Here is a 23,937-nt window from a genome sequence, read left to right on the forward strand (position 1 = left end):
AGATAGGATAGCGAGACTATCGCTTAGGCTAATAACTAGAGCCCTGCAATATAGGCATTATAGAAGTGTAATATAAACAATATACTATACGAGGTTAATGCTCTATCTACAATGTAGAAGGAGGCCTCTTATATAGGCTCAAAACTGGCCTATAGGTATGGGGCCGGTTACTAGCTAATACTATATAGATCTATACTATTTAATTATACTTCTTATATATAGCCGGAATTTTTTTAACGGTTGTAGTTAAATATAGACTAAGCTAAAGTATTAAAGTTAGCTTAGCTATTATAATTCGTTATTAGTTACCTTATCCTTAGTCGTAGCATTAGCTGTATTATTCTCCTTCTCGCTCTTATAAGCTAGACTACCTTCTATAGCACTTATATATACCTTTATCTCGTCCTTTAGCTTCCGCTAGATACTAATTTGTAGTACGTTATTTGCTAGGACCTCGTTAGGTTCCTTCTTAAGCATATAAAGAGTCTAGAAGCCTGCTTTTAGCTTAGCCTTTACTGCAACGAGCGCCTCTCGTATATAGATATGCCTTTTCGAGAGCTAGTCGTAGTACCTAGCAATATACTTCGCCCTATTAAGAATAGCCGCCCTACTATCGACAATTAGTAAAGAGCGTAGATTTAGCTAGACAGGCGGATTTAGCTAAGCCTATAGCGGCATTAACTAGGGTATCGTATATAGCGGAGGTATAGCGAATAGATTAAATAGAGGCATAGGGCTATACTATAGTACTAGAGCTACTAGTATTAGTGTCTCTTATAGCAACGACGGCTCCTTCTTCTTGCTACGGTATATATTATTGTAGTTCTTTACACTCTTCTAAATAAGCTAACCTAGTATATTATCTACTATTGTAGTGCCGGCTTCTATAGCGTTGCGCTATTCTTCTAGGTATGTATCTAGTATCTAGTAATAGGTACTATCGTGCTATATATAGTAGCCGACGTTACTACCCTTCTTAGTGTTAGCATACTGTCTATCTAGACAGTAGAATTTAGCTAATAAGGTCTTGTATATCTCTCGCGACTCGACAATACTATTAATAGTCTTCTCGTTAGCATTGCGAGTAGATTTAATGCCCTTCTCTTTCTATATAGTAGGTAGCTTGTCTTAGTCGGATTCTATAAGGTTAGTATTACTATTAATAGTAGTAACCGACTCTCGTAGCTTGTTAGACTAGTATTCTTTAACTATAATAGTAACTTGTCGCTTAGCCTCTACGTTATAGATAATAAGCTCGTCTATATTAATAGTCTAGTTATTTAGCTTAGTAAACAATATAGTATCTATCTCCTTAGCAGCACTGTGTTTAGTAGCCTTAATAATAGCCTCTCGCTTATAGAAGTAAGCCTATAGACTACGTTCTTTAGTAAATTCCTATGCCCTAACCTTAGCCTCTCGAAATAGTATAGATATTGTCTCTATCTTGCCTCTATAGATAGCCGATTAACTATTAAGCTTAACCGGTTGTTACTTATACTGTTTAAACAGTGTCTTATAGACAACCTTGCAGTAGAGGCTTAAAGCTTAAGTAGAGGTAGCGGGCTAGTTGTTAGACGGCTTACTAGTAGATATAGATTTGCGTACGCGTTTCTTAACAATTACTATACTAATTTTATCCTAGTTACTTAGAGGTCTATTAGATATATTAAGAGTATTATTCTACGTATCGGTATATATATTAGAGGTATTGCGTAGTAGTTTAGTAGCCGCCTATCGCTTGCGCTTCTGCGAAGCCTAAGATTTCGAGCCCTTCTTCGACCTCTCTATCTTCTTTATACCCTTCCGCTAAGTAACTAGTACCTTCGAGTAGGGATTAGTCTTTGTCTTAGCGCTAGTTTTACGTGGTTTTTGGCCCTTCTAAGAAAGACTCGTCCCTTCTATACCTGCCTACGCGCTCTACGCACTAGGCGGTAGAGTTACTATTACTTTCTATATAGTCGATAGTATTCTATCGACTGCCTTCTACTACTATATTTCTATCTTTTCTTCTTCTTCTTCTTCTTTACTACCTTCTTCCTCGATACTCGGCGTACGGAATAACTTAGTACCTAGCAGATCGATAGTATATAGCTTCTCGGCCGACTATTCTTCGTTTCTTTATAATACCGCTACTACTAGATTATATGCCTATATACCCTTAATATATTACGAGTCGTCGATAAGGCCTTCTTCTTCTTCCTCCGGGGTATATTAGATAGCAGGTAGTAGCTCAATTAGCGATAATTGCGTAAAAGTAGCTTAGGTAAGGGCAGCGAGGCTAAACGTATTGTTTAGATATACTAAATTCGTAGTATATAGAGGCGGCGACGAGGTATACCCTTCTAAACTATCTAAAGCTTTAGAGACTATGGTTTGCTAAGAAAATGGTATAATAATTGCTATCTAAGTGCTATACTAAATTCTGAGAGGTAGGTGGTGGACCCGCTTCCGCAATCCCGACCCTTTTGCACCGTAGAATATTCTCAGTGAATATGGTATACCACATTGGCAACATTGGTCGCGTCAAAAACGAGGATTCCTTCATCGGAGCGCCTGAGAGGAGGCAGCTCTGCCGCGTCCCACGCTCGAAATGTCGCTTCTACCGGACACTGGGGTGCATCGACAGCACACGGCGTCGGCGTCTGCCTGCCAGTTCTTCTCACACTCTCACTCCATCACCTGTTCTTCCACGACATGACCCGTCTGGGCGCGGCCCTACGCTCATTCGATTGTCTGGCGAGCACGAATCGTAAGCGCTGTTGGTAGGCGTGATTACTTCGCATGGTATGTACGCGAGAAAGAGCAAGATGTGCATCGAGGCCGGATCTGGGTCGAAGATATGCAGAAGTAGCAATCCAATCTCGGCGCTGCACTTCCTCGGGTATACCTCACCACATCTCTCCAGCAGCATCTGATGCTGTCATTTCTCTGTCAGCGAAGTACCCGCGTGCTTTCTGGTATGCACATCAAGAGACATCTTTCTCATATTCTTCGAGAGTCAACATGCACTGTTGCCAATGAGCGAGCAGATTCCGCGACTCCTCCTGCGCCATCACCATAACTCGACAAGCCCGAAAACGGTCAGCACGCAATAATGAAAAAACGGCAGATCATATTGGAAAGGACTTGGAGGAATCTGGACGTTCTCTCCCGGTGTCATTCACAGCTGCGTGATGATGTGATCACTGGGACTACAACTTCCACATATGCGCTCGGGTGAATCCTCTGGGGCAAGTCACATGCGGATTTGCTTGCAGATCAACCTCATTGCTGCAAAGCGAGTGCATCCTCCCCAAACCCGCAGTCGCGCAGCTCGGCAGAAAGTCATTACGGCTGCTCGCAAATGACGACCCTGCTGACAGCCTTACATGTCTTTAGGGCCCCAGACATCGTTCGAGAGTCGACATTAATGCTCTGCCCGATGGCAGACTAGCACCAGGCACGAATGAGAGTATGGCGATGATTGACTTCTTTGCGATCAAGCCGAAGAGCGGAAAATGTGAGAAAACGATTCACGAGTAGGCAGAGACATGAGTCCAAGATGCCACTCTACGGACTTCATGGCGAGATCTCTACCACGGCCAATGTCGCAATTTGATTCAAGCTCAGACACAATGCAAGGCATCCAGGAACGATGTTGCAAACTTCTCGTTGTGCTCTCGAGGCTGCGTGGAAAGTCTCAGACAACACGATTCGCCCGCAGCTGAAGATAAATTATGAAGTATTTCCCAGCAAGTCTGAGCATAGGTAGCACTTCAAGGCCTAACATGTCCGCACCTCATGGCTACAGTCTCAGGCCATTCATCAAGAGACCCAACAGCCATCCTTTCAAGATTGGTGACGCGAAACGCATAAAGCCAAGGAATACAAGTTCGTCTCTTTCTCCTGAAGCAAACGAGGGTCTTTCAAATGCACCTTCAGATCCGACGTCTGCCAACGCGAGTCCAGCTTCCACAGAAGATGGCACACTTCAGCGCCTTAGAGAACTCATCTCGTCCATGCCGGTTCCAGCAACCAAAAACAGCACGCTACGAACCCGAAAGCTTGCATCGAAGACACGATCTCGGAACGTTCTCGCGCCTCTCGAACTCCATCACAGTGCCGATAATCACGACGCTTCACCTCACGATGTTGACCTGAGGTACCCTTCGGGACTTGCCGAGCGTTTCGCCTTTGCGAGGAGAACTTATAAAAAGGATCACCGATATGCTCGACAACTCGATCCTTTTGTAGATCTTGTGCACACGATCTCTGTCCTGCTTGAAAGTACACTCGGGCCCAAAGGCCCTCAAGTTCAGATTTGCTCTGCTTTAAGACAAGCATGGCTTGGTCATGAGAACTGGTCCGCTGGTGGTGGCACTCAGACGTTCAAGGACACAATCGAAGCCGTAAACGTCCTGACCGGACATCAAGGTCATAAGCGCCCAGAGCTTACACCAGACTTCCTAGAACACTTCTTCGACCAGCTCCACGACCGGGTCATTGCCGACAACTGCACCGACCTACTTCATCGCAGCAACGCGAAATCCACCGAGAACGTCTACGGCGAATTGCGACCGAAATTCCTCTCCCGCATCTTCAAAGACGTCGGCCTTGACAGCAAAAGCGTATACCTAGATCTCGGATGCGGCGTCGGACAAACAGCCATGCAAGCGTCTTTGGAAACACAGTGCGAAGCACACGGCATCGAGCGGGAGAGGAAAGTCCACGCTTTGGCACAATTCCATCTCACGCAATTTCGAGCGCGAGCGGAACTGTACGGTTTGCCATACAACAGTCATGTGGTGCTTCGACAAGGTGACTTCCTCACTTCGAGATTCGTTCGAGATCTTTTGCCAGTCGTGGACGTTGTTTTGCTCAATAATTTGAAGCTTGATTCCGAGACTGATATCAAGGTTTGTGGGATGTTGGAGGAGGGCTTGAAGGATGGGGCGAGAGTGGTTAGCACGAGGAGTTTGAAGCGGCTTAAGAGAGGGGGGAATGTTAGGGTGAGGATGGTTGATGGGTGGAGGGTTGAGAGGTTGCATTATGAGGCTGAGAGTGTCAGTTGGACGGATAGTGAGGGAGAATACTTTGTACAGATCAGGCTGCAGGAGTAGAGTCGTGGAGGATTGATGCTTCGATGGAAAGCTTGCTGTTAGGAGGATGATTTGGCTTCTGATATCGGTATGATGTGTAAGATCCCCCTTTGCTTACTGACTACTCTGATACATGGAAAGGAGGCTGTGCAATTGTCGGTACTTGCGGGCCCCGATCCGGTCGCTGCAGTGTCCCTGGAGTAAGCCATGCCCAGAGACATTGGCGCAGAAGCTAGAGTGGTACGATTCTCTCTCGATGATAGTCTGATATGCAGAACGCCGCATCATTGTGCCGAATGTATTGATGTATTGATCGAATATACCGTGCAAGGTCTTCATGAAGTGACGTTGATTGGCCCGGCCCGGTATTCACTTGCCCATGTCACATTGCGCGCCGCTGACGTCTGGCTATTTTCCCAGAAGCTTCACATCGCATGCTGGGGTGTCATGGCGCTAACGAAAGCACCGCACGTGTCTCAGCAAGGAAGCACTTCTTGTACATATGTAGTACACCCTTGGCCGTAAGCTGCGATCCTGATTTCTTACCAAGCTGAGCCTTACCCCTTATCGCTCGCTGCCCGCCAGTGAGATCGAAGAAGCACACCGTGCAGAAACGATCTGGCGACACCGTTGCATTCTGCGTCGTCAGCGCCAGCGCCAGCACCGGCCACGGCCACTCCGGAGCACAGTCCTATGCAGATACCAGCACTTATGGAGGCGTCGAGGTAGCCGCGAAGATACTGTACTGGAGAGCGGCCTCGACCTCGTTCTCACTCCTCAACATGCGAGACGTCCAATCGCCCCAATACCGAGAATCGATCGACATGGAGTCTGGCGAGCCGCCACAACGCCGAGCTTCACGACGCCTGTCGACCTTTATACCTCATCTCCCGCACTCATATCGAGATGAAAGACCGCGGCAGTACAAGCAGGTGTACAATCGCCCACGATGGGTACTTCACATGCAGGCCGTCTTCTGGCGCGTGCTCATGAGTCTGGGCATGTGGATCCACCGAATGGCCCCTCCACGACCCCCGAAGCCCAATTTCTACCGCGTCATCAACAGTACGGTGTCTGGTAGGCCCGGCACCTTCACACTGTACTTCTACGTGCCTCAAGACTACGATACGCAGAAGAGATTGTGGACACATCGCCACGAGCCGTATGCAAGCGACGAGGAGCAAGAACGGACAGTGACAGATCGCAATAGGAATCGGATGAGCATAAGTTCGATCGGAGATATCGTGCGCAGGCGGAGCAGAAGTGCTCGAAGATGGGGAGGATATCCGGTGATAATCAACTTCCATGGCGGCGGCTTCACACTTGGCTCGGCATATGACGATGCGCGGTGGTGTGGTACTGTTGTCAAGGAATGCAATGCCATTGTGGTATCTGTGGACTATCGTCTTGCTCCGGAGAATCCCTTCCCGACCGCTGTTGAAGATGGCGTTGACGCTGTGCTATGGATACACAAGCATGCCGAAGAGCTCGGAATCAACACCGACAAGATTATCCTCTCTGGCTTCTCTTCTGGTGGCAACATGGCGTTCACTGTTCCGCTTCGCCTCTATGATCAGCAGACTGGCTTCCACAGAGACGAGCCACACGCTGCCAAATCGCCCCTTGCAAATGTGACTGAGCAAGAGGAGCCTACGAGTAGGACTGCATCTGTCGATGATCGTCCTGTCTCGGCCTGGGATACGGCTTCGTCCAGCTCAACGAAGGAAATACTAGACCCAAACAAACCACTGCCACCTCTACCTCCACCTCCACCACCTCCACCACACCAATCACGGGCACCTAAGGCAGGTGCCAATGTTCGTGAGCAAGGTATTGGTCCTGTGCCCGACGTGCGCATCCGCGCCATTGTGCCCTGGTACCCATCACTCGACTACACCCGAACACGCGCGGAACGCCGAGCGACATGTGTGCGTACAGATCAAGAGCTACCAGCACTCTTCACGAACCTCTTCGACGACTCATACCTGCACCCACCAAAAGACGTCACTTTGGACTCGCCCTATTTATCACCCGGCGTAGCTCCCACAGACTTACTCCGCAACGCCCTACCAGACGAGATCATCATGTACACCTGCGAGTGGGACATGCTCCTCGAAGAAGGCCAAGAATTCCACCAAAGATTAATCTCCGACGAGATTGGCAAAAATGTGGTCTACACCATGGTTCCAGAAGTGCCGCATGGCTGGGACAAAGCTCCAAACCCATGGAAGCCTACACCTGGTGTGAGGGAACACTACCTCAAGGCTTGTAAGGAGATTAGGAGGATACTAGGTCAGCGCGAAAGTACTATGGATCGGCTACGAGATTCGAGGATGAGCATTGTTAATTGAGGCTTTTGAGCGCTTTGTAGTTGTTCTGGAGAGCCTTGATGAGTACATAGTATTTGCAATTTTAGAGTCTATATTGTGGTAGCCTTCGGGCCTGCGACTTTCTCGGCGACGGGACTTTCTGCACGTGGTATGATGGATTGCTTTGCTGCTGGCCATTCAGCTCCGATCATTGGCCTGAACTAGCAACCGACGACTCCGTTGTGCGATGCGGCGCTTGGCTTTGCTTCAAGCTTTTTGAACCCAGTACTGCGTTTGAATCTCAATCAATCGGCCTGAACAGCGCCTGCACTGCATCCACATCGTGAAGCTGCAGCCTCAGCCTTCCGCCTGAACCCTTCCGCCACTCCACGAAACCCGCCAGCCTGGCGTCCATCACCTCCTGCACCGGTTCTGGCGACAAATCACCAAAATTCCGTTCACCATCCTTCTTGCCCAATTGGCCAGCACCATTTCCGGCCTTGAAGTCGACCATGATATCCCACCACCCTTCTCCTTCTCCACGCCTGCGCTTCACTTTCACAAGTGAATTAGTCAAGACTGCGTGTTGTGAATGAAGGCTCCGTCATCCCGATGGGTGTGATGTGGAGAACAATAACGAATTTGGAAGCAAGAGATGGCAGGCTGCAAGAAGTCCGGATACAAACATACTTGAGCGATGCGTTATGGCTTGAATATAGTTTTCTTGTATGGGCTGACGGCCCATACTCTGGAGGCACTGATCCGAGCGAAGCGAAGTACCGATGAGGATGCGGAGGTGTTGTCTGTTTACGAGCTGAGTAGAACAACAGTCAGAAGTTGGAAGTCGCAGTTGTACAGCTGTGCCCGGGGGGGTTCAATCTGAAGAACCGCTACTACAAACCAAGAAAGGCCTCGAATTGGAAGAATCCAAGAAGAAGTATTGGCAAAATCGACAACGCCGAGTCTCTCAATTGCGGCGCATCGTACACTGGTCCTCTCGGAATGCCCTTCTCCATTCATCGGGAAGCTCCATACTCTCATGCCTCCGTAATGGGCATGAAGAGCGCCTGGATTGCACGCCAATCTTGAGGGCGTAGCTGGATCTTGCCATCTGGACTTTTCCGTTGCTCAACGAATTTTTCTACTCGCTCCTTCACGATCTGATGTATCTGAACTGGATCCTTGTTTGCAAACACCTTCGCTTTGAGGTCATCATCGCGCAGCTCGTTGATATCAATCTTGGCTGTCCCAGCATGCAAGTCGAGCTCAATCTGCCAGGAGCCACTCCCAGGATCCCCTTCCTCGGTGGTGCCGACCAGATTCAGCGACTTTACATGATCCAAAGTGTCGCGATGCGCTTTGGTGATGAATTTCTCGGCCAAAAAGCTGCACACGGCGAATGCCGTAGAGCTGTTGGACCACCGTTCTGTCGCTCCAGGGACTCTTGTCCAGACTTCGAGCCTCGGCGGCAACACTTTGTAAAACTCTGGCAAAGCTTCTTGCCGGATGAGTCTGTTAACGGCAGTGATTGGTGGCTGGACGTACACTCGGTCGATGGGGTGTTCCGGGAGTTCTTCTCGAATACTTTCCAGGAACGCGACGTAGACTTGAACCCGGAGCTCAGGCGGTAGATCCAGAAACCTGAATACCATGTCTTCATCCGCTTTCTGGAGACGTGAGATGAGGCCTCTCTTCTTTCGTGTTGGTGCTGGCGTTACAGGGAGACCACGACGGATGCAGAACTCTTGCCGCTCGTTGATGCTGCATGTCTCGTAGATGAGGAAACCAATCTGCATACGCACATGGATGCGTGCCAATTGTGCCCCCCCCCCCCGGGACTGGATTTGAGGACCACGCCTTTGTCTTTGAGCTCGCGTTTGGTTTTGATTATGTACGGGAACCGCCGGAGCTTCCAGAGTTCGCTTGGGTATAGACGGTGTGGCGCGTCGTGAAACTCGCGGAACTGTACCATTTTTCCCCGGTATTCTGTGGGATCCAGAAGTGGTGAGCAGATTGTAACAGGAAGAGCGGGATTCTGGAGCAATAAAAAGGTCTCTTCAGTCAATATGGAATTTTTGTTGCAGGCTCGCGATGTTTGCGCCTTCTTCCAGAAGCTCCTGGGTGGCTGTCTTGGTCACTACGAGGTGCTGCTTGAAAATCCATGATGTTTCGAATTGCAAGACTGGAATCTTTGGCTTTTCCACTGATGACCATGCTGAAGTTGCAAAGCTGAGACTAAAAAATTTGAACTGCATACAGGTACCATACGCCAGCTAGTTGTTGATGGCTTGCGGGATTCCGGAGACGATGTGAACGGCGGAAAGCCTGGCATCATTGTATAACCGGTCAACAGCGATGCTCGAATTGGATTTGCATCTGCTCTTGGGGCTCACTGCACACCTTAAGAATTCCCACCAGGCTTGAAGTCTTGGTTCGTACAAGCTTCGAAAGAATTCGGAAACCCAAGCGCATTCAAGTCATGTTGGACCATCCGTCACAACTTCTGCTATCTTTTAGCGAACTCCGAAGACCATGAGAACCTCCAGAATACCCGGAATGTCATCGCCAGTTCCTTCCACCGCCGCGGCAGGCGTCTTCGCAATCACTGGATCTGTGCTTGTGACTTACACCTGTCTCCAATCCCAACTCGCTCATCAACAGAGCGCGAGTGTTAAGCGAGCTGTAGCATTTTAATCGCAAAAAAAGAACCACAAGACGGCTCGCAAGTTGTCGTCAACGACTCTGGGAAAGTCCAGCTCTGACATCGAGTGGTCGGGAAACACATTTTGACTCGGAAGAGCTCAAACGGCCACCTCTAATACCTCGGGATTGGGACAAGAACGATGACGAGCCTTTTTCACCCTGGCTATACGTTTGTCACAGCAACAAGCTGCGTCTGTCCTCCTGCATCTCTTTCTGTCCAACGTTAATCGACTCATCGACGCTATTATTCAGTATCAATCCCTGATTGATCATATTGTTGCCATCACTGACTACGATCTGGAAGACAATCGCAACAGTAGACCATGCATCAACGAGATCGAAGACGGCATGATGCGACCAGGTGTTTCAAGCAATCACAAGTGATGTTCTCAATCTGCCATCGGAATGCGGATACAAATATACAAAAGTCGTATATATGGTGGTTCGTTCCAGACTTGCTAGCGGGCATTCTGTCAACGAGATGTGCATTCGTCAAGACGGACATACTCGCTTCACTGCGAGCACTAGCACTTTCGCCACAATCTTACTCTTTTGCAAGCATAACCTAGTTATCGTCATGAAAAGCTCAGAAATGGCACAAGGCGTTCAAAATGACTCTTGCAATGAAAATGGTCGGAACGAAGTTGCTGTGTGTATACACTCCTTCCTTGCAGTACAGCATTCTGAACCCCCAGTTCTCATAGTCATCTAGCAGGTCAGGAAGTATAGACACAGATTGAATTGAACATGGGAAAGTTGCTCACACTTCATGTAGGCTTTCCGGTCGTTGTCCAGTGATTAGTGATTGCAATCACACGCGATTATATTGACGAATGATTCCACACGGAAGCATCTCTTTCCCCGATCATATCGACACTCTAGAACATAAAACGGAAACAATCCTTCCGCGGAGACCCAATTTGATTCCGATTCCATGGACCATCACCATCCGCTATGCCTCCTCGATCCTTCTGATTCCAAACCTCCATCTCATTAATAAGAACCATTGGAAGAATCTCCACGTAAAAACAAAAAAAAAACTTCCCGACATTCGATCAATTCAAACAACCATGCCATCTCCCAACCCCCCTCCTCCTCCTCCTCCAGAAATCTACAATGTCCGCACATACTCCATCGCCGTAATTGCCTCGACGGGAGCGTTCTTATTCGGCTACGATTTAGCATTCATCGGAACAACAATAACACTAGAATCATTTCGAAGGTATGTCGGGGGCCAAAAAAAAGAACCCCCCCCCCCCCCCCCCAAAACACACTCAATGCTTTTTTATGTTTTTACTAGAACTGATATCGATCGATACCAATAGAGATTTCAACCTCCTGAACTCATCCCCAAACACACTCGCCTCCTTCGCAGCAAACATCGTCTCTTTGCTCCAAGCAGGCTGTTTCTTCGGATCCCTACTCGCCGGACATTTTGCAGATCGATATGGACGAAAATCCAGCTTGATGTTTGCGGGGATGCTCTTTTGTCTTGGGTCGTTGATGCAGACGGTTGCGCATGGGAGTTGGGGGGTGGTGTTTACGGGGCGAGCAGTAGGGGGGTTGGGGGTTGGGGCTGCGAGTATGCTTGTACCGTTGTATGTGGCTGAGTTGTCGCCGGCGGAAATGAGAGGGAGGTTGGTGGGGGTGTATGAGATTTGTGTGCAGCTTGGGACTTGTCTTGGGTTTTGGGTGGTTTATGCTGTTAAGAAGACGATGGGGGATGGGAGTTCGCAGTGGATTACGCCGTTTGCGATACAGTTGATTCCGGGGGGGCTTTTGGTTGTTGGGATGTTCGTTGTTCCGGAGTCTCCAAGGTAAACAGGTTTATTGTTTGGAATAGAGGTGTGGCGTCTGCTAAAGACCTGATAGATGGGTTGCGCAACACTTTGGCCGATCGGAAGCTCTCAAAGTCCTATCTCGGCTGCGTAAGTTGGATGCTGAGCATGAATATGTCCAAGACGAAGTCTCTCGCATCGTGCAGCAGCTTGAGGATGAGCAATGCTCCGGCGCTCCCCAGAGTCCTCTCCAACAGCTCAAACGGCTTGGCAGACCAGGTTATAGGAATCGCCTAGTCATCGGCGTCTGGATTTTCATCTTCATGCAGATGGCAGGATCGAATGCGATCAACTACTTCAGCCCGGCTATCTTCAAGAGCATCGGACTGAAAGGTGAAGACACCGGGCTGTATGCGACTGGCATTTATGGCGTTGTGCGACTGGTTGCAATCGTCATTGCGATTAATTTTGTGGTCGATCGCTTTGGTCGTCGAAAAATGTTGATGGGCGGTGCGGCAGTGATGGCTATTGCGATGTGGTACATCGGCGCGTACGAGAAACTGGTTCCAGACACACCGGGGGGCATACCACCTGCTGGATATGCGGCCATCGTGATGATTTACGTCTTCTCCCTAGGCTTCTGCTTTTCGTATGCCGGCGTTCCTTGGATCTACGCTTCCGAGATATATTCGATGGATGTCAGGAGTACTGCTATTGCAATATGTATTGCAACACACTGGCTCATGAACTTTGTCATTGCTCGATCAGTGCCATACGTAAGTGTTCTTTCACGACGGAATTGTTCGATAAATGGCTGACCTTTTGACCCAGATGATCACGAACATCAAATACGGCACCTTTTTCGTGTTCGCCAGTTGTATCACCGTGTCCATTGTCTTTGTGTATCTCTGCGTGCCAGAGACAAAAGGGCTGAATTTAGAAGAGATGGACATCTTGTTCGGAGTGCCATTTGCGGCATCTAGAGACGGCGTAGATGTCCTGGGAAAGACGGCCTTGGAAGATTCAGTCCTTCAATTAGAGAATCGCATTCCATAGGCAACTATGCATCGATGTGTTTGATAAGTCGCAGAGTGCAGGACCAGTTTCCATTGGTGAGATCGGTGCGCAGATAAACCTATTCTTCGAGGCGAATTTGCTCAGTTCTCCCGATGCTCCTTATCTTTGCACTTCCCCATCATGTATTCGAACGGATTTTTCTCCCGAACGCAGCGTAGGCATAAACCCCTAACAGCATGATGCGTCGAGTTAGCGACTTGCTCAAACTCTGTGTCGTCTATCTTCCTCTTGCTGGTATCCACCTGTTGACAAGACACCGAACAGCGATCGAAATGTAAAGAATCGAAGCTTTGCAAGCTATCCACTAGATCCGCAACTGATACTCCTTCTTCGAAGATTCCAGAAGGCCATTGATCAATAGCCAGACCATTCTTTACGTAGTTTACGAACTTTGCATAGTCTTTGTTTGCGCACTTGGTACAACCAAGGTTGCACAGTGCTTCGACGCCCTTCAGGAAATGCATCAGAGCAGCATTCCTGCGCGCATCCATGACAACTGTGACACAGTTAGCAGAGCATGCCCGGCGAGAAAGCACAGTAATGAGAGCTTACAAAGTACTGCATGTGGCAGGCGGTCCGGCGGTGAGCTGACTCCCAAGTTTGTCAGCGGCACTTCAGAATGCCGTATGAAGGACCTGGTCATTTCGTGGAAAAGCTTGCGCTGATCGAATAAATATGCTGCTGTGAGAATATACGTCCTTGACATTGAATATGACTCAAGGCAGGCCTTGTTTGAGTAGGCGGTAAGTATAATGCCTCGTGCTTGGAGGTGTAGTGCTTCGACACAGCAGTACTGCAAGGATAAGAAGGTCAGAAGCCGCCGCCTCACGGAATGCCAATGATCTATCGCTGCTCTTGCGCTGTTCGTACCTTGTCTGCGACAGTGGCAAGATCGAGAATCCGGGCGAAGTATGCTGGCTCCCCACCAACATTCACTGCTTCCAACTCTCGCACACGCTGTAAATGTAGCAGTTTGAACATATCTGAAATGGCTTGTGGCTTGTCTTCCGGCAACTCTCTGGTGATCAGATTCATAGGGCTAGGTGACTGTTGACCTTGTCCGTAGTTTGGGCTTAGCATGGCCTTGAAGACTCGAGAGACAGTGCTGAGGATGGCCGATGATACGCGAAATCGTTGCAGCGCTTCCTTGGGGCCAACATTGAAGATTACATCACCCTCGGTAGCGATATCCCCGTTCGCGGCTTGGCCTAGTTCCATTTCAGCTGCGCTCCGCTTCCTGCCTGGCATCGTGGTATTGGTTCAGAAGCTGATTCTCGGTGGCCGCGTTGTTGTTCGGAAGAAGAGAAAGGAGGCGCGCCGCGTCTAGTTATTAGCTTGGTGCACCAATTAAGTTCACCCAGGATGTCAGCAAACCCCTGGTCCATGAAATGATTGCATTTTGATGCCCGTGCTCATGGAAACTTCATGTCGAACTCGTCAGAGCAGATTTAGGTGAGGCTGGCACTTCACAGCGAGAGGGCCACAATTCCCGCATCTCTCGTTCGTACACTCCAAGTTATGTGCTCCCACGGCACTGGACTGAGTAACTTTGTTCGCCAACAACGGCACATCTGCGCACAAGTGCTTCTCCGGTATCGTTATTTCTGGCGTGTATTCATAACCGTAGTGCTGCTAGTAGTACAGTTGCTCCTCCTGATCATCCCCCCGTCCTCGAGCAGCGTCACTCAAGTGCCATTCCTCTGGGCATTTCCAATCGACGCAACACCGCCTGCTGCAGGCTCTTGATAAATATGGGTAAAGACGCCATACTTGTCGTCGTCATCCACGAGCCATTGCAGCTCTTCGCCAGTCTCAGGCGGTAATGTGCTCATAAGTCCCTGACCGGGTCGCGGATAATGCGATGGGTGCACATCATCTGTGTACGTTGCGTCATCTGGCACCGGAGGGTTTCGAGCATAAGGAGAGCCATTTGCCCACGGACTGGTAGCCGCACTGGCCCGGTCTAAACGTGTGTGAGGATGTGGTGGCGGCGGCATCGAAGTGCTTCCACTGCTAATACCGTTCGGGTTTGATGCATTCCCGTTTGGCATTGTCGCTCTGAATTTGGGATCGAAGACAGCCAGGTCCGGTTTCTGAGTTGTTGCCCGTACAAGCAGGCTTGTCAGTGCTCCATGCGGTAAGCTCGCAAAGTGTGCTCGTCTTTGCTCCTCGCTCAGGCCAGGAGCGCTGACGAGATTGGAAAGATCTAGCTCAGGTGCATTCTCGGCCTTCTCCTCTTCGCAATTCATACAATTCCATTCCTTGTCGGCCTCATCGATCACGGCCTGATCGATCGGAGGTTTGTGACACCACTGGTGATATGCAGTATTGCAGCCGTCGCAGAATACAATCATGTTGCTGGCGGGACTAACACCACGCAAACATACTTTACAAACTGCAGACTCAGGATTCCTTCGATTATATGGCCGCTTTCGTTTATTTGTGATAGGCGATGGTGGTGGCGGGACAAAACTGGTGGGCTTTTGAATGGATCGTCCAGATTTGGTCATAGTAGCAACAGGTGTCACTTCGTCGCTGCTATCGGATTCACCGCCATCGTCATCGTCATCGCGTTTTCGCTTGCCTCCTCTGCCGCCGCCACGACCTCGTCCTCTTGGTCTACCACCACCCCTGCCTCGTCCTCTGCCTCTGCCTCTTCCACTGGATCCTGGGGTCAGATCCTCGGCTTCAGTCTGGACCGTCAATGCAGCGTCTACCTCGCCATTGGCGAAACTAGCTCTGCTGCCGCCTCGGCCGCCCCGCCCTCCCCTTCCTGTCGGCGTGGAAATGCTGCTCGAACCAGTGACATTTGCAAAAGTCTCGCTGGTCCGCATATCTTTCATGACTTGTTCCTTAGCAGCATCCCAGGGAGGCGTGCCACTCGCTCTGGCCGCTTCCGCGTTCGCATTAATCCGCTTCACCAGGTCCTCGGTTTGTGTTGAATGCTGTGGCGCTTGCCATCCAGGAGCTGATTTCGCTTCAGCTGTAGCGGTCATAGCAGGAGCTTCTCCAATATCTGTAGCTTTACTGTCACTGTTTGCAGACTCCTTAGGCTCTGAATCAGTGGGCGGCGCGTCCGAGAGCACCGAGCTTGCGGGGACGCTCACTTCCTGGGCTGGCTCCTCTCCGCTCGGCGCTGCACTGTCCTGCTGCTCCGCCGGCGGACCCCCACTCGCATCAGTCATTTCGGCGTCCATTTGTGTGTGCTATGATTATGCCATTGGGAAGAATCGTGAAAGTCGGAGCAAGATTCCCGTTGGCCGTGTGAGGTGATGTCTCGCGACTTCAAAGTGGAGCCTCGGGAGATCGACGCCGCTTCCGAGAAAGCTTGGCGAGGCCGTATCGATAGGAGTTGCGATGAAGTGAAGGCGGATATCGAGGAGATGTGTCTGATGCAGTCATTCCGTTAACATTGCTATGTACATCACTATCGCTACGAATTCACAATCGGGGTATCACCAGCTCCATGCAAGCGCAACATAAAGTCGTACAGACGAAGGAAAAAACGGCGAATGCGAAGACTAGTCGCGCTTCTCTGCCTTCTGCTGTTCCTCCCCAAGCTCTTCGATGATACTGTCTTCCTTGAGCTCTTTCGCCTTCTTGCTCCCTGCGCACTTGTCGACCCAGCCTTCTCCACGATGCATACTCATGACTTTCCTAATCAGTCCGCCCTGCACAGCAGAAGGCTGCTTCTCGTAAACAAAGTTGACCATTGCCAGACTCGCAACGAAGAGTAGCACGTCGCCATTCGTAAGACCCTTCCACCATCCACGCTTCTTGCCAACTTTATACAGCGAATCGATGCTTAAACGCATGCTGTATATAAAGTTATCCCGCTCGTGAGATCTGGCTACCCACGCCCACATGCCTCCCAAGAAGCCCCCAAGGAAGAAACGTTGCGTGGGCAACACACTTCGGGGAAGAATATGGTTGAACAAACAGATGGAGCCCCAGGATGTGCCGATTGAACCAGTGATGAACAAACTCATCTTCAGAATGCGTTGCGAGATCTTGTTCAAGACTGGCATTGGGCTCTTGACCAAAGCCTTGTACGCCAGAAGTCCAAAAGCACCATAGATCAACGTGAAGAATTTGACGACTCCCGGAAATGCTGCAATCCAATATTTGAGGTAAGTCCGAGCGCAGCTGGGATCCTTGGGATGCAAGAAAGCACATGATGTGTACTTGGTGCCGGGGTGAGCAGGCCCGCTGATCGGAGTCAGCTTCTGTATCGCAATACCTTTCGGCAGCGTATCTTTCTTGCCAGGAAACAGTACAGGCGAGGTGAAAGCCGGCCACTTGAGCTTACTGAGCTCTGCTAGGCCATCGACAATGTCGAATGTGGCAGGCCAGCTCTTGCCAACAGGATAATCTTTTGGTCTGAATTGAATGTACTCCGGACTTCTCTTCAAGATGAAGTGGCCGTAACTCTCAGGAAAGCAATCGCGATCAAAGACGAAGGCATGAAGCAGTTGTCCGCAAGCAAATGGCATGACAAGCCAGCTGCCAAACCACCACGGTCGATCTCCTTTGGGCCAAATATAGCCGCTTGTTGATAAGGCATTGTAGCCATACTCTAGACTCCGAGAAAAGACATATATGGCCACAGTAATGCGTAACTGCTCAGCAGGAGCGATTCCAAGGAAGAAGCCTGCCAAAGACGCGCCGATCGCGGGTGTGTATTTCGATGTTATTGCTTTCGAGATGCGTGGATTTCGTTCTCGGAAAGGTTCTGCCGACTCTTCGAGTAATGCTGCTCTTAAGCGCTTAAAGAACCTATGCAGCAAGCGATGGAATAGCAAAATGGTGGAGAAGGAAAGAGCGATGCGCGTATTTTTGTATCTCGGCGCAGGCTTCGCTTTGACATCGACGGTTCCCCTCCGTTGCGCAATTTTGTCCAGAACAAAGTCCATGCTCTTCAGACCCGTGAACAGCGCAAGGTAGACGCGCAAGGCGGCGCGGACGCTGGCAACATTGTAATCACCACTTTCGCTGCTCGCTTTCGTTATCCGTTCAAATCGATGAGGATTTGGCGTCTGTTTCTGGACCCGCTTCGGTGCTTTGGATATGAGGTAGTTATGCAACAACTCGTACTCCCGAGGCGAGAGCGTGTATCGTAAAGCGGTTCGTGTGATGGGGTCGATGGGTCGTTTCGAAAGACTGCTTGCGGAGGAGGCAGCCGATGACTTTCGTGAGGCCGATGAAGACATCCTCCGCCTGATGTCTCTCAGAGTCGCGCGCTCTGCATCGGAAACCTGGGGGAAGGATGATGAACGCCGCGGTCGATGGGGTTTATTATCATCGTAATAATCTGCGGGTGGGGATCGCACGCGCGACGTCGACGTCCGAGAAGAGGCAAGCGTGGTTCTGTTCCTCTCCCAGCCTTCGGAGAATTCGCCAAACAACCGAGGCTGCTTGTGATCGCCAAGCCCATCGCTGTCCACCACCACCTTCTTCAGCACTCCTCCCAGCGAGACAATACCACTCAGCAGTGGCATCGCGGCTGGACCGCATGATGCGATTCTGCCAGAATGGTGCAGTATCGCCCGGCGACGATGCTCTTATCACTCTCGACCTGATTTTAACTTCCATGTTCGCGATACCCCTGCGCTGTCGGGCCACTGCGGAGATGGAAAGACAGAGACGAGCGTTCAATGGGTACCCTCTTACAATGCACAATACATGCGGCCGAAGCAGTCTTGTAGCGTTTCTCAAGGCCTTGTGGGTTAGAGAATGCTCGACCTCTGCTTCTCAAAGGCATTCTGCATTCTGACAACGCTTGCTTTGTAACAGAGTTTCTTGCCTCAGGCTGTCATTTTCCCTGCATAGATCATGACGACCTCGATCCTGAACATCTACTGCGATCCAGTACAGCACTTCTTTCTTTCATATCACACCCGAATGCACAGGCTAGCACTCATCAAACGCGCAATGTCCAGCTCAACACCCAAGCAGAAACTGAATCCACGTAACTTCCCCCGTCCGCCTTCCTGCGAACGCACTCCCCGTCAATTGGAAGTGAAGTGGCCGAACGGCGACACAATCGCAGAAACGAGAGAAGCATACTGGGTCCTAGAAACCTTTCACCCACCCACCTATTATCTCCCTCCCTCCTCTCTCAAAGTGCCCCTAAGCAAGAACTCACATGGAAGCTTCTGCGAGTGGAAGGGAAGAGCATCGTATTACAACATCAAAGACCCAGATGGTAAAGAGGTGAAGAGTAGAATCTGGAGCTACGATAATCCTTCTGGTGGTTTCAAGGATATCAAGGACTATTTGAGCTTCTATGCAGGGCCTTGGGATTGCTATGTTGATGGTGAAAAGGTGGAGGCTCAGCCTGGAGACTTCTATGGTGGGTGGATGACCAGTGATATTGAGAGGGAATATGTTAAGGGTGCGCCGGGTACGAGGCATTGGTAGAATGATCAAGAACATCGGGTTCGTGCGTGAAGTCGTTATGGATGAAATACGGAACCAGTTACTGCTACAATGGAGCCGAGCCAATTTAGCATCTCCATCTGCGGGTAATGTCGGTAAGTCCGAGCTCATGCAAACTTCACTTCTAGGCTGCAAAGATCTAGAAGTGAGCTACTTTTTGGTGATGATTTGTAGGAAACTGGGCTCACTTGATACTCGAGGTGAAGTTCAGCATGTTCGGCAGGTAGCAAGAAGCGGTGAGTCGGCTGCCTAGCCACTGTATCTTCCGACACTTTCTCTTCAACAATTCTCACTCAACCACCATAACACTACCAAGATGGAGGACGTCGACTACGAACGCGACAACAGCATCGGCTTGCTCGGTCCAATGACCCCGCCCAGCGACGATGATACCTGGACACCACGCAAGAGAGTTCTCAAGAAGTCGAAGAAGCCGAAGCGCACGTGGAAAAAGAAGCCAACGAAGACTTTCAGCAAGAGTCGCATCCTCAGAGGCATTGCGCCACCTCCTCAGCCAGAAGAGCCCGTGTATGACAACGTTCCCGAACGCGTGTTCTTCGTACTTCCACCAGAGCTGAGGAACCGAGTCTACGACCTCGTCGTCGATGCAGAGACTTACGATTTAGATAAATACCAGCCCAAAGTCAAATGCATTGCCATGGGTCACGCGAAGGAGCCAGCTTTGCTACGTGTCTGTCGCCAAATGCGTGAAGAGGCACTGCCAATGTACTACGGCAAGAGCAGTCTGAACATCAACGTCACCCCGTCCGAACTGAACAGCGTTCGCAACTGGCTATCCGCAATGAAACAGAAATTCAACCGCCCTGGCGATAATCGCACTCCTGTCGCAAGCTTCAGCATCAGCATTTATCCTCTTGAGTGGGCCGACATTGGTCACCTCGAGGCTCTCGCCCACATTGTCGCCGAGAACTTCCACGCATGGAACGGCGTCAGCTGGAACTTCTTTGGAAGTCTCCGCCGACGCGCCAATCTCGACGCCACATTGAGCGAAGTCGTTGAGATTGGTGTCAAGGCATTTGCAGAGGATTTGGACGAGTTGGAGGTGGGCAACGAATTCGAGGATTGGCTCGTAGCGAAGCTGGACGACAAAATGGTTAAGCAGGGCATGAAGAAGGGCATGAGGCCGTATGAGATTGAGCGTTATGGTATTGAGCCGCTGCGCAAGGGCTTGCCTGGTCAGTTCTACGCCACAGACGACCTTCCATGTGCCGACGACGATGCTGTGGACTTCTCGCGCACCGCCATCGCTCATATTCCGAGCAGCGATCGTGTCACGCGATCTATGAAGCGAGCTGAAGCTGAGCAGACTGAGCCATAAGAAGTGGCAAAGAAGGAACAGCACCATTCCAAGCGTTGAAGATCCTCGTTCAAGACTTTGGGGCGTAATCACTGCTATTCAGATGTTGCAGTTACTGCATTGGACTCTGGATTATATCTCGCACGAGACCGCGCGAGAGATGCAGCTTCTCGACGCGATCATTTCGATCTTCACACACGGGGCAGGGGAAGCGAAGTGAAATTTTCGCAAGCACACACACTCAGAACATCATGCAGAATTTCTGGGACACGGCGCTGGACGCAGGTGCAATACGATAGCATGAACTCGAACTCGGCTTAGCAATTCTGTTCTTTCATCCATTCGTGCACCGCGACTGTGAGATCAATCCCTCACCTTGATTTACGAACAATGCAGTGCTCATCATACATTGATCTGGACAAACAGCACTCGCCGCACTCTCACTCCAACAAATAAATCCCATCCCCCCCCCCCCCCAAATCCTTCGGTACAAAAAATTCAATTTTATAGACGCTTTTCCAACCGCCGAGTTTTATACTATAGGGGAGTTGGGAAGGGGGGGAGGATAGACATCAAGATTGTAGCGTGTTAGGGGAGCGGAGGGATGGGTGAAGGGGAGTTTGTGGCGGTAGGGTTGGGTGATGCCGGTGGAGGGGGATATTGTTTCGCCCTGTTGATGAAGAAGAGTTAGGAATTTTTTTAACGAGACGAATGTGTGGTGATGATGCCTAACTGTTTTCAAAATCCACGAGACTTGATTCAAAGCCCCATTTGACTTCCGGCTCGTATTCTATTCGTCTCCGACGACATCGTCGAGGATATTGTTTTTGTGGGTCGTAGCGTTCTCTGCAGAGGATACCGTAACTTACGGGAGAACATTTTTTTAGCATAGATTTCTGCTCCGCTACGAAGGGTTTATGTCCTTGCAATGACGAGGCCGTGAGAGACGCCGAGTTGTGGTTCGGTTGCGAGGAGGACTCGTATGCTTTAGCAGTTTCGAAAGGGGACTTCACGACTATGCTTGCAGGTAGCGTAGGCAAAGACCGCCGAATTCGAGGTTGGAATGCACGCCCAGAGGAGTATTCAGGCTGTGGCTGTGGCGGTATAGCTGCATTGTGACACTGTTTGGCAGCCGATGTCCCGATCTCATGCCGAAGGGAAGCACAGTGTCCAGTTGTTTGAGAGAAATAGTCTGCAGTCCTGTGAGGACCTTGATTACTCGCCCCAAGCCGCGATCCTGCGGCCATTCTTTGCTGTGTCTCTTCGTAGCCGTCCACAACGCTCACAGCGGGACTTCCTCTTCTAAGCGCCTCGTGTCTCATCTGAGATTGTATCTGAGTATGTGGCGAGGTCGGAAGACTGTGCACTCAGCATCCATCTATTGATGTTATCTTCACATATTTCTCGACCAAATCTCGCCCGTGCTCACAAAAACTACTGCACAAGCACACGGCCCTTTCGCAGCGAGACCCGACGGTGGAGCAAAAGAGCTTTGGAAGAAGATCCCCACTCTTAGGAAAGACCCGTAGTCAATGACCACTTGTTGAACCCTTCAAAAGCTCTGCGCGGAACCGACTGAAAGGTGTGGATAATGGCCCACATCGAGGCTCAAAGTCTGGGTGCCTTCCACTTCGGCTTCCGCCTCTCACTAAAAGCCCTCAATCCCTCCTGCATATTCTCCCCCTTCTGCAACTCATTCCACTCCCTCTCATTCGTAACATTAGTCGCCTCAACAACATCCGCCGTCCTCCACCCCTCCCTCAACATAGCGCGCGTACAAATTACAGAATCCGGACTAATCTCTGCAATCTCCTTCGCCCACTCAACCGCCCTCTCAAGCAATTCCCCTCCCGACACAACCTCATTAACAATCCCCCACTCGAACGCTTTCCTCGCAGAAATCATCTTCCCCGTAAGCGCAAACTCCGAAGCACGCTGTAATCCCACAATCCGAATGAGTCGAGGCAAAGCCCCAGAATACGCCGCCAAGCCTCGTTTCGCCTCGACGAGTCCGAATTCCGCATGATCGGCTGCGATGACGATGTCGCAGTTCAGAACACTCTCGCATCCGCCTCCAAGAGCCAGACCGTTGACTGCGGCGATTATGGGTTTCTTGCCTCGACGGTTACTCAGGGCTTCGACGCCGGGGACATTGCCCGGGCCTAGGTTGGCGGTGTCTTGACCTCCTGCTACGGCTGCTGCGACGTTTCGGTTCCATTCTTTGAGGTCTGCGCCCGTGGAGAATGCGCGGGTGCCGGCTCCGGTGAGGATTGCTACGGTGAGGGTTGGTTCGGAGTCGAACCAGCGGAAGATTGAGGTCATTTCTAGTAATGCGGCGCGGGAGGTGCAGTTCATGTCTTTTTCGCGGGACATGGTCATTTGGAGGACTCGTGCTGCTGGGTAGGAGAGTTTGAGGAATGATGTTGCGGGAGGTTGCTGGGAGAATGGAAGAGGGGCCATGATGGATCTAAGAAGGATGGAAGTCCAAAGTGAATGTTCGATGTTTGCCTTGTTCCCGAGGGTATGTGTAGAGAAGGGTTTGCAGGAGTGAGAGGAGATGGATGGAAAGTGGAGTTGCTATGCGCTAACCGCATTCGACATCAATTGTGGGTCTAGGAAATATCAAGGCATTGAATGCAAGTGGGCAGATTCGACTATAGATGAAGCGATCGACTGAAGAGAGCGCCCTTGAAAATTCAGAGATCTCCCGAAGTCTCCAGCTGTGATTGGAGCCGCTTGAGCAGATCTATCGTTGACAAAAATCATCCCCTCCCTCTCCACTATCCTCACAGCCGAACATGCAAAACGAATTGAAGGAGATCGAACCGTCTTTCGTCAGATTGCAATTGAAGAGCGTGTCATTCATGTGTTCGGCATCCGTGGGCTCGCCATTCTCATTCAGAAGCTCGATCATCCGGTTTTTGTAGCCTGGGAAACGTTAGTTTGTAGCGGGTGAGAGCAATACATGCTAGGCAATACCAAGCGCAACAAGATCGCGGCCACAGTACGAGAGACCGTTGATGCAGTATGTCTGGCGAGGCATATTGAGCGCCGAAGCTGCGATGGCAATTATTGCCAAGGAGACGAGAGAGAAATTGACCATGATGGGATGTTTGCGATTGCGTTGGTGATGTTCGTGTTGTGCTGGAGTTGAAGGGATTGACTCTAGATGTGTTGAAGAAAGTGTCAGTACTTATATTCAGCTTGACTTGGGTCCATCCTTCGACGCGTATTGC

General features: G+C 50.2%; 10 protein-coding genes across 10 annotated transcripts; 6 read left to right on the forward strand and 4 right to left on the reverse strand.

The window, feature by feature from the left end:
• The first annotated feature begins 2,479 nt into the window (after positions 1–2,479).
• Positions 2,480–3,249, forward strand: MYCFIDRAFT_209886 (uncharacterized protein). The gene has a single exon (XM_007923453.1). The coding sequence runs from the start codon at positions 2,493–2,495 to the stop codon at positions 2,751–2,753; it is 261 nt and encodes an 86-aa protein (XP_007921644.1). The 5' UTR covers positions 2,480–2,492; the 3' UTR covers positions 2,754–3,249.
• A 518-nt stretch (positions 3,250–3,767) lies between these two features.
• Positions 3,768–5,099, forward strand: MYCFIDRAFT_80111 (uncharacterized protein; the record flags this gene model as incomplete). The annotated part of the gene is made up of 1 exon (XM_007922355.1): positions 3,768–5,099. One exon carries the CDS (start codon positions 3,768–3,770, stop codon positions 5,097–5,099), a length of 1,332 nt encoding a protein of 443 aa, XP_007920546.1.
• Positions 5,100–6,040: 941 nt separating this feature from the next.
• Positions 6,041–7,429, forward strand: MYCFIDRAFT_80112 (uncharacterized protein; the record flags this gene model as incomplete). The annotated part of the gene is made up of 3 exons (XM_007922356.1): positions 6,041–6,240; positions 6,331–6,734; positions 6,909–7,429. 3 exons carry the CDS (start codon positions 6,041–6,043, stop codon positions 7,427–7,429), a joined length of 1,125 nt encoding a protein of 374 aa, XP_007920547.1.
• Positions 7,430–7,490: 61 nt separating this feature from the next.
• Positions 7,491–9,878, reverse strand: MYCFIDRAFT_170317 (uncharacterized protein; the record flags this gene model as incomplete). Its single annotated transcript, XM_007923454.1, has 13 exons — positions 7,491–7,589; positions 7,624–7,675; positions 7,708–7,819; positions 7,850–7,942; positions 7,968–8,050; positions 8,074–8,245; positions 8,289–8,353; positions 8,377–8,498; positions 8,545–9,148; positions 9,190–9,504; positions 9,529–9,537; positions 9,571–9,775; positions 9,803–9,878. The coding sequence occupies 13 exons, from the start codon at positions 9,876–9,878 to the stop codon at positions 7,491–7,493; spliced, it is 2,007 nt and encodes a 668-aa protein (XP_007921645.1).
• A 1,282-nt stretch (positions 9,879–11,160) lies between these two features.
• On the forward strand, positions 11,161–13,486 carry MYCFIDRAFT_185295 (uncharacterized protein; the record flags this gene model as incomplete). The annotated part of the gene is made up of 5 exons (XM_007923455.1): positions 11,161–11,312; positions 11,416–11,907; positions 11,963–12,644; positions 12,700–12,831; positions 13,460–13,486. 5 exons carry the CDS (start codon positions 11,161–11,163, stop codon positions 13,484–13,486), a joined length of 1,485 nt encoding a protein of 494 aa, XP_007921646.1.
• Positions 13,487–16,153: 2,667 nt separating this feature from the next.
• On the forward strand, positions 16,154–16,428 carry MYCFIDRAFT_170321 (uncharacterized protein; the record flags this gene model as incomplete). Its single annotated transcript, XM_007923456.1, has 4 exons — positions 16,154–16,177; positions 16,215–16,235; positions 16,273–16,307; positions 16,344–16,428. The coding sequence occupies 4 exons, from the start codon at positions 16,154–16,156 to the stop codon at positions 16,426–16,428; spliced, it is 165 nt and encodes a 54-aa protein (XP_007921647.1).
• MYCFIDRAFT_209887 (uncharacterized protein) lies at positions 16,335–18,447 on the reverse strand. Its single transcript, XM_007923457.1, has one exon. It carries the CDS (start codon positions 18,441–18,443, stop codon positions 16,467–16,469), a length of 1,977 nt encoding a protein of 658 aa, XP_007921648.1. The 5' UTR covers positions 18,444–18,447; the 3' UTR covers positions 16,335–16,466.
• Positions 18,448–18,871: 424 nt separating this feature from the next.
• On the forward strand, positions 18,872–19,433 carry MYCFIDRAFT_209888 (uncharacterized protein). Its single transcript, XM_007923458.1, has one exon. It carries the CDS (start codon positions 18,877–18,879, stop codon positions 19,363–19,365), a length of 489 nt encoding a protein of 162 aa, XP_007921649.1. The 5' UTR covers positions 18,872–18,876; the 3' UTR covers positions 19,366–19,433.
• Positions 19,434–22,062: 2,629 nt separating this feature from the next.
• On the reverse strand, positions 22,063–23,161 carry MYCFIDRAFT_149319 (uncharacterized protein; the record flags this gene model as incomplete). Its single annotated transcript, XM_007923459.1, has 1 exon — positions 22,063–23,161. One exon carries the CDS (start codon positions 23,159–23,161, stop codon positions 22,310–22,312), a length of 852 nt encoding a protein of 283 aa, XP_007921650.1. The 3' UTR covers positions 22,063–22,309.
• Positions 23,162–23,447: 286 nt separating this feature from the next.
• MYCFIDRAFT_35587 (uncharacterized protein) lies at positions 23,448–23,615 on the reverse strand (the record flags this gene model as incomplete). Its single annotated transcript, XM_007921763.1, has 1 exon — positions 23,448–23,615. One exon carries the CDS (start codon positions 23,613–23,615, stop codon positions 23,448–23,450), a length of 168 nt encoding a protein of 55 aa, XP_007919954.1.
• Positions 23,616–23,937: the final 322 nt, after the last annotated feature.

Source organism: Pseudocercospora fijiensis (assembly GCF_000340215.1).
Source record: "Pseudocercospora fijiensis CIRAD86 unplaced genomic scaffold MYCFIscaffold_1, whole genome shotgun sequence".
In the NCBI taxonomy this organism is placed as follows: domain Eukaryota; kingdom Fungi; phylum Ascomycota; class Dothideomycetes; order Mycosphaerellales; family Mycosphaerellaceae; genus Pseudocercospora; species Pseudocercospora fijiensis.

Bases quoted from the DNA above. Each gene is read 5' to 3' on its own strand.
- MYCFIDRAFT_209887 (XM_007923457.1), bottom strand. From the start codon at position 18,443: ATGCCACTGCTGAGTGGTATTGTCTCGCTGGGAGGAGTGCTGAAGAAG.
- MYCFIDRAFT_209886 (XM_007923453.1), top strand. From the start codon at position 2,493: ATGGTATACCACATTGGCAACATTGGTCGCGTCAAAAACGAGGATTCC.
- MYCFIDRAFT_209888 (XM_007923458.1), top strand. From the start codon at position 18,877: ATGTCCAGCTCAACACCCAAGCAGAAACTGAATCCACGTAACTTCCCC.